The following is an 8,840-nucleotide window of genomic DNA, read 5'->3' on the forward strand; positions in this document are numbered from 1 at the left end:
GCCGGCGGGTGTGAGGCGGCGGCGCGGCGCATCAATCGCCCTAGCCTTGCTGCCCTCGGCGCCGTGCCGCCACTCCTCTACTGCTCGCCATATTTTTGGTTATAAAATAGAGCAATATTGCCATTTATGTGGCAGACAACAGACTGGCGCGGTTTGAATTGTTTTTCGTGCGATCGGTCGACGCCAGTCAAACACAAATAAACTATGAATATTCGTACATTTATATTAGAAAATTCTAATGTTAATGTAACATGCAATAAATTAACTTAATTAGACAAAAGTTTATTTCAAGTTAAAACATGAGTTTTATGTGCAATTTAAATCGAAATAAAAATAAATCTTCTTTGACATGCATAAATGAAAATACTTAAAGTTTAAATACAACACATATGTAGGAATATTTAAGATGAGGGCTGTAGGTTTTAGACTAGACGTATGCATAAATATGTCGAATTGATGCGGCGCGCGATAAACGCTGGGTCGAGCGCGCCGACGATTCATTGCGATTGCTTCGCAGTTCGCATCATTCGCGAACGCGTTTTGCCATGAGCCATTCCACGATTTCGCTCCGCTCCTCTGCGTTCCGCTATTAAAATGTTCGAATATGCTCGGGACGAATAATGCGAATAATACGAATATGCAATACGATGCAATGCACTGTCTCGCATTTGAGCGTAATCTCCGCTCGCGGATTACTGGCGCATTTTTTCTGCATAGATTTTGCGCATCGTCTGTGTCTCATCTAATGTACGCGCATAAATATTTTTAATCTCACTCCAAACTATACAAACACAATAGGATAAAACTGAAATAATTTACAAACTAAAACTTTCCGATGATTTCCAATAAATGTTTACGAAAAGTTTTATTTTATGAGTGTACAGCCAAGATGCATTACATGAAAATTAAATATTTTGATTTATTGTGTTACAGATGCACTAAACACTAAAATAATTAACAGCTGTTGTCGCTGGTGTTAGATATTGTTTATAGTTGACCAGTAAACATTATTAAACGCTAATAAACGATGGTAATCTGTGTCGACGTCCAGCACAACCCACAGTGTTAACTGCATGTTAACAGTGTTAAATGCCCCTAAATGTTAGCGTCCAGAGAGCGTAAAGGGAATAAAGCAAAACTACAACCAGCTTGCTGTGCTGGGAAGATAATGGTTGGCCGAACATTGCGGAGTGTTTAATTGCTTGCATCGTTCGACGTTGGCGCACTTTGTCGTTTGCAACATCCTTAGACGGACGTTAAATTTAACTGACAGTGTGCGCATTGCATGAACAGTGCAAATGACAACTATAACAATTAAATTTTGATAATCATGATAATAGGTCTTTCAAATTATCATCAAATGCTGTTTATTAAACAGAATATTACGTTTTTATTATCTTTTATTTATTTTTGAAAATGAATAAGTAAAGATGTAAAATTTGAATATTTTGCAAAATTACACGGAAAAACACATTACAAAGCAAAACATTGTCTCCCCTTTGCAATTTGTCTGATTTCAAATGCGTCGCACGTCTTTTGTCTTTTTCTTCTTTTGACTCGTTTGGGGGTTTTCAATATTCGATTACACGCATTTCAGGTCGTTAATGTTTCTGATTTGTATTCATCGACGTTCCAATGTAATCTGTCACAAACTAAGCTCGAAATACAAAGAAGAAAAATGTATTAATGTTTCAAAAATAATTATTTTCTTCATTACCTTAAGTTATATATTAAAGCATAGTTTAATTAATGTTTAAAATGTGATATACATCTTTTAGTTAAGAAATAATATATGCAACACACAAGCTAATTAAATTTCGCCGAAATTAATAAACTTGAGCTAAAAATAATGTAACACGCTGCAATTTTTGCTAAATTGCCCAAATGTTGTCCATCACTTTCATATATTGCACTAAATTACTGTTTTAGTTGTTCTACATGTTAAAAATAGTTTCAAACCATTATAAATGGCATGTTTTAACATAGAACTTGGACACTGCTAGCAAATTTTGATATTTGGTAAGTACAATTTCATATTGTTTTATGTAACGTAACGAAAGAGACAGCAGCAATATTTTTACTAATAACAATTAATTATAAACGTAACTGCCACATCCATATGCCATTTTTGGCTTCACTTTTAGAGTATATAAACTGGAATTGTAGGAACAGAAATCATTCACAATTCATTTGTGCTTTCAAACAACAACAATTCCAGCAATAAACATGCTTGCGAAAGTAAGTTAAAAATTAATTAACGGTAACATTTATTTTATATTCTATTGCTTATTTAGATTGTGGTTTTGTCCGCCATTTTGGGATGTGCACTGAGTGCTCCCCATGGTACATCATACGCCTCAGTCAACCAACACTTTGATAATCATCATGATGGCCATAATGAACACCACTACGATATCCACGACCATGATGATCATCATGCTTATGATAATCATGTTGATCATCACTATGTAGCTCATGAGAACGATTGGGAACATCATTACGAAGAACCTAGCGTTGAAGTAGCTCATTATGACCATCACGATGACCATCACGATGACCACCATGAGGAGCATCACGATCATCATCCCAAGTATGAATTCAAATATGGCGTTGAAGATCACCACACGCATGACATGAAGTCCCAGGAAGAGCACCGCGATGGCGATGTTGTCAAGGGACACTACAAGCTGGTTCAACCCGACGGCAGGACTCGCATTGTTCATTACACCGCTGATAAGCACAATGGATTCAATGCTGATGTCACCTATTCGGGACATGCCGATCATCCGTCTCATCACGAACATTACTAGATCGATTTATTTGACTGAGTGATATGAATGGGACTATGATAATGTTGTGATCAAGATGGATATAGCTATTTATTTTTTGTATATTGACCTACCTACTGTCAAATGTTTATAATATACATACATATATATTTTTGCAATTTAATACTTTGTTTTATTTTGGGGATTAATTAATTGTAGTACAGGAGTAGAGTGCGAAAATTTGAAGAGTGTCGTTATACGCACGCTTTTCTTGTGAAATTGTTTGTTTTTTGAGTTTTTGATTCAGTCTGCAACCTGCACAAATTGCAATATAATAGCAGAAATTTATTTTTTTTACTTTGGATTATATATTTGCTTTATAAGAAAGATGGCAGTCGTTTTTTTGTCATTGGTTAAGAAAATCTAAGATTGTTATGAAAAATGAGCAGTTAACAAATTACAATGTTAATGTTTCTGATGAAACACGATTTGTATCTGGCGATTCCTATACTTAAGGTTAATTCTGTTTGTTTCAGATTGCTAGTATACGAGTAGTAGTATACGAGTAGTATGGATTGCATTAAGACACTCTCAAGTGTCCAGAAGTGTCCTTAAATTGATCTTCAATTCCTGACTCGATTTTAATTATGATTTAAGCTGATTATGGTAAAAAAGTTACAGAATTGACATTCGGATACTATCAAGTGTCGAGAAATGCACGTAAATGAATTTAATTATTTTTGGTAATTTTCATCAAATTTGGGCCTTGTGATTAATGATTGCGAGTTTGGGGACGTAGAAATTTTGCCTAGTGTGCTAGTAGTACCAAAACTGGCGCTGCTATGCATTCATAGTTAAGATATATACGCGCGATGCTTATACGTAAACAATTTTTTTGTCGCGTTCAGTGAACGTATCGCGCAATACTGATAGTGACCTCGTGTTGTCGCAGTTGGCTGTATGTATTTTGCTGCACACGCAGTTCAATTCCGTCCTTCGAATGGGATGCGCGTCTCCATCGCGACTACTTCTGTCTCTCCAGATCATAATTAAGTAAATTGATTTATATTCATTAAGCAATCGACGGCATATACAAGAAACGGGCGTGACCGGGATTTTACAAGTGTGATTGGACACGGCTGTGTGTGTCAATCGGGGATTACTTTACGGTTCTGTGCGGCGCGCGCGTATCCGTCGACAAACGGTTATGTTTTCGCACATAAGAATAACTTGGATTTATAATTAATTCGTGCAAGTAGACTTTATTTTAATTCTGTTTGCTTCAGGTGAGAGAAGAAAAGTTCTTTAATCGTATGAACAACATTCAGTCACCTTCAAGAGTCGGGAAATGCCCTTAAATCAGTCTCAAACTTCAGCAATTTTGGTCATTTTTGAAAAGTTGCTGTGGAAAATGGTCTGTATCTCGCGTTTCCTTGGCACGATTTTAATTCTGTTTGCTTCAGGTGATAGAGGAAGTGTTCTTTAATGGTATGAACTGCATTCATTCACCCTCAGGGGTCGGGATATGCCCTTAATTCACTCTCAAATTTCAGCAATTGTTGTCATTTTTGAAAAGTTGCGTTGGAAAATGGTCAGTATCTTGCGTTTCCTTGACTGGATTTTAATTATGTTTGCTTCAGGTGATAGAAGAAGAGTTCTTTAATCGTATGAACTACATTCAGTCACCCTCATGGGTCGGAAAGTACCCTTAAATCACTCTCAAACTTCAGCAATTTTTGTCATTTTTGAAAAGTTGCGGTGGAAAATGGTCTGTATCCTGTGTTTCCTTGACTGGATTTTTATTCTGTTCCCTTCAGGTGATAGAGGAAGAGTTCTTTAATGGTACGAACTGCATTCAGTCACCCTCAAGGGTCGGGATATGCCCTTAAATCACTCTCAAACTTCAGCAATTTTTGTCATTTTTGAAAAGTTGCGGTGGAAAATAGTCCATATCACGCGTTTCCTTGACTGGATTTTAATTCTGTTTGCTTCAAGTGATAGAAAAAGAGTTCTTTAATCGTATGAACTACCTTCTGTCCCCCTCAAGGGTCGGGAAGTACCCTTAAATCCCTCTCAAACATCAGCAATTTTTGTCATTTTTGAAAAGTTGCTATGGAAAATGGTCAGTATCTTGCGTTTGCTTGACTGGATTTTAATTATGTTTGCTTCAGGTGATAGAAGAAGAGTACTTTAATCGTATGAACTACATTCAGTCACCCTCAAGGGTCGGGAAGTACCCTTAAATCACTTTCAAACTTCAGCAATTTTTGTCCTTTTTTGAAAAGTTGAGGTGGAAAATGATCTGTATTTCGCGTTTCCTTGACTGGATTTTAATACTGTTCGCTTCAGGTAATAGAGGAAGAGTTCTTTAATGGTATGAACTGCATTCAGTAACCCTCAAGGGTCGGGAGGTGCCCTTAAATCACTCTCAAACTTTAGCAATTTTTGTCATATTTGAAAAGTTGCTGTGGAAAATGGTATGTATCTCGCGTTTCCTGGACTGGATTTTAATTTTGTTTGCTTCAGGTGATAGAAGGAGAGTTTTTTAATGGTATGAACTACATGCAGTCACTCTCAATAGTCGGGAAGTACCCTTAAATCACTTTCAAACTTCAGCACTTTTTTGTCCTTTTTTGAAAAGTTGCGGTGGAAAGTGGTCTGTATCCTGTGTTTCCTTGGCACGATTTTAATTCGGTTCGCTTCAAGTGATAGAGGAAGAGTTCTTTAATGGTATGAACTATATTCAGTCATCGTCTAGGGTTGGGAAGTGCCCATATATCACTCTCAAATTTCTCGCAATTCGCACGTTTTCCGGCTCGATTTTCAGTTGGGCGCCGTAGAAATTTTGCCTAGTGCGCCAGTAGTACCAAAACCGGCGCTGCTTGCTATGCATCCATAGTAAAGATCTGTACGCGCGAGGCTTGTATGCAAACAATTTTTTTGTCTCGTTCAGCGAACATATCACGCAATACTGATATTGACCTCGTGTTGTCGCAGTTGGCTGTATGCATTTTGCAGCACACGCAGTTCAATTCCGGACATCGAATGCGGTGCGCGTGTCCTGTTACTTCAGATCATAATTAAGTAAAATGATTTATATTCATTAAGCAATCGACGGCATAAACCAGAATCGGGGGTGACCGGGGTTTTACAAGCGTGATTCAATGCTGTTGGGTTTATCAATCGTGGATTAATTCTCAGTTCACATGTGCGCACGTGTCCGTCGGCATTCAGTTATCGTCTCCCACATAAGAATAACTTGGATATATAATTAATTCCAGCAAATGGACAACTTTGATGCCCAGCCAAGAAGTTTGTGAATGCACGAATGAAGTTTGCAATATCTCTAGATGAAGTGTTGGAGATGCGAGTATTTTAAGGCAAGTTTTTACTACTTTCGAATTTGCTAGCTGTCGATATTTTTCTATTTAAAGAAATGTATCTATTATTATTTTTGTCAATAAAACACAATGTAAAATTATAATCTCATGCTTATTTTTTTGTATCCCCTTTGTTGTTTTCAGTATTAACTGCTAACGTCATATTGCATCTAAATCTTATGCGCTTGGAGCGAGTGGAACATAGCTATAGGTAAAGCGTTGTTGTTTTTAAAAAGTTGAATAAAGTAGAAACATAAATAGAAGAATCAAATAACAATGATAAAAACACTCGGTGGTCGAGTGGATACGTGCACCTGCTGGCATGCTAGTAGACACGTATCGAATCTCAGGTATGGAAGGCATTTTTCTCAAATATAAAAATATATGGTGATATTTGGGTTGCATATATGAACTGCAAGAAATATAAGAGAAATTGAAATACAAGTGAAGGCAATATGAGAAATAAGGAAGCAAGTGGAGGAACAGAGAAATAGAAGAAGGAGTAGTAGAGAATAGGAGAAGATAGAAAAAAGAGAACAGAGAGAAGTAGTAGAGTAGAGAAGAGGAGGAGATAGAAGAAAGAGAACAGGGGAGGATCAGATTTTTAAATTTTTTGGCCCGTGTCGTTAGACAGCCCACTGCTTCGATGTGTCCATTGCTCCCGGCCCATCCTACAGCTACGATGTCTCTGCGCTTCATCCCCGAAATACTCAGGTATATCAACAATTTTCATGGTAGGGGAGCACCCCCAGAGAGAGGGAACTCCTTATAAGGATAATCCTTATAAGGTCTTGTTCAAATATTTCTAAGTTTTAAGCCGCCCCAAGAGAGGGGACACTTAAAAATATTCTTAACAGTTCTGACCTGTACCTGAAATGAGAGAAGGAGTACACAAATCATTCAGGATACCTTAACAATTTTTATAGTGGGGATCATCCCCTGAGAGAGGGAACTCTCTTAGAGACCTGTTCCTGAAATGATAGAAGGGGTACACAAATCAAAGAAGTCAATATATCTTACTATTTATTTATTATCAATAGAATACAAGTTTATATTTTACAAGTCTACAGAATACGTGCCGCCATATTGAAACAGCGTAAGTCCTGCATAGTCGCATAGCCAGCATAGCCGCGCACATGCCAGCAAGTATTACTTCATAAAGTTCAACCGGAATAATGAACTTAGTGAATAGCCAATTTTCTAGGTGATTGAAAATGGAAACAAATATACAGGGTGTTATAAAAGAAAAGTACAAATAAAAAACTGTAAACACTAAAGTATTCAAAGTACAAAGCGGAAAATCTTTAAATCAACAGTTTAAGCAAAAATTTCGCGCACACAAAGGACGGAAAAAGAATATACAGAGTGTTTCAGATAGAAAATCTCAAGTTCAAAACAGAGAGCACCAAATAATAATAAACACAGGCGATTTTGTACGCAGTGTTAAAAAAACTAATATACAGGGTGTTGTAAAAAGAAAATTTTAGAACCTACAAAGGCATGAAGCGAGAAATTTACAAATAAACAACAATGTTTTAACATAAAATCCAAGATTTTACCGAAAATCAAGTGGAAATTGAGCAAAAACTGCTACGAAAATAAAACACATACATTATAATAACTACGAAAACGAAAAACTATTCATGATTTTATTAGGTCAACTAGAAATTTCTTAATTTGAAGATGCTAACGACTGCACTTCGATTAAAATCGTTCACGTATTCAGCGAAAAGATAACCGAGCCGACGGCCGACGGCAAAGTGAACGTGGTCGACCACATGAATAATGTCATTTTAATAATCCTCACATAATTTTAAAACGGTGTTTGTAATAATTAAATCATGCATGTCATTTTGGAAACGGGACTAGGAATTCTGATAAAAATGCAACCACGTGTTTGTAATTTGCAAGATAATACAAGGAAAATTAGTATCCCTCAAATTTAATAAGCAATTTAAGTGAAACCGCCTTAACTTTTCGTGAAAAAAAATTAATTAGACACCTAGATTATTTATCCCGGAATATATTCTAAACCTCGCGCATCGATTAACGGATATTTATTTCGCACTTAAGAAGACTCTAACCGCCACAAATCATCACACAAAACACCCACACATGCCCGTTGCAAATATTTAGCTGATGACCGAAAGAATACACGACGATTAAACCAATTAAAACCTCAAAACACTTCGCGATTTGAGAGACACGCTCGCAGAAAACGCGGTGAAATAACTGCCGTCGCGGTAATACGCGTCTGTCGAACAAAAAGTTGTTTATACACAAACGTACTGATAAACACGCAGTTGAAAAGACAAAACTAGAACTTCACAATGTTGAAATAACCGACATACACGAAATCTACTTTTACTTTTATTTCTCGGCATAAGAAAAGAATTTATTGGCAGCTTTGGGATGTAATAGGATTGAGAAAATCAGAATTTAATTTACCATTACAAATCAATAATTTATTGCATAATCCCACAACACCGCCCCTAATTTAAATATTCACTGTAAGAAATGAGGGTTAAAACTTATTACGCAGTAGTTTCATATAAAATAAAGGCTGAGACAAAGAAACATATCGATCACGATAAGTTAAAATATGATATCTACCTTCTACTTTTTAATAAAGCAATTATACTTTATACCAGCTTGGATACAAATACGCATAAATATACAGCAAATGTTAAAT

At 36.5% G+C, this 8,840-nt stretch overlaps 1 protein-coding gene and 1 long non-coding RNA gene across 4 annotated transcripts in view; both read left to right on the top strand.

Annotated features, from left to right (window-relative positions):
* The window catches only part of LOC135802109 (uncharacterized), a 50,184-nt gene extending 43,932 nt beyond the window's left edge, over positions 1 to 6,252 (top strand). The window contains exons 4-11 of one of the 2 annotated variants that reach the window (XR_010550508.1): positions 4,055 to 4,182; positions 4,232 to 4,359; positions 4,409 to 4,536; positions 4,586 to 4,890; positions 4,940 to 5,058; positions 5,118 to 5,245; positions 5,295 to 5,498; positions 6,050 to 6,252. This is a non-coding gene — a long non-coding RNA (uncharacterized lncRNA). Of the gene's footprint in view, positions 1 to 3,661; positions 3,822 to 4,054; positions 4,183 to 4,231; positions 4,360 to 4,408; positions 4,537 to 4,585; positions 4,891 to 4,939; positions 5,246 to 5,294; positions 5,499 to 6,049 lie in introns of those variants that run through there. The other variant, XR_010550507.1, reaches the window with a different exon arrangement.
* Positions 1,784 to 2,921, top strand: LOC135802068 (histidine-rich glycoprotein-like). 2 transcript variants are annotated; one of them, XM_065315598.1, is made up of 3 exons: positions 1,923 to 2,019; positions 2,145 to 2,238; positions 2,295 to 2,921. In XM_065315598.1, the coding sequence occupies exons 2-3, from the start codon at positions 2,227 to 2,229 to the stop codon at positions 2,808 to 2,810; spliced, it is 528 nt and encodes a 175-aa protein (XP_065171670.1). In that variant the 5' UTR covers positions 1,923 to 2,019; positions 2,145 to 2,226; the 3' UTR covers positions 2,811 to 2,921. The 2 variants fall into 2 exon arrangements, with proteins under 2 accessions (XP_065171669.1, XP_065171670.1); XM_065315597.1 differs by having other exon boundaries at positions 1,784 to 2,238.
* Positions 6,253 to 8,840: the final 2,588 nt, after the last annotated feature.

Source organism: Atheta coriaria, unplaced genomic scaffold (genome assembly GCF_025399875.1).
Source record: "Atheta coriaria isolate IRGN ID8LTWV9N9 unplaced genomic scaffold, Caltech_Dcor_3.1 hic_scaffold_15_pilon, whole genome shotgun sequence".
Taxonomy (NCBI): Eukaryota; Metazoa; Arthropoda; class Insecta; order Coleoptera; family Staphylinidae; genus Dalotia; species Dalotia coriaria.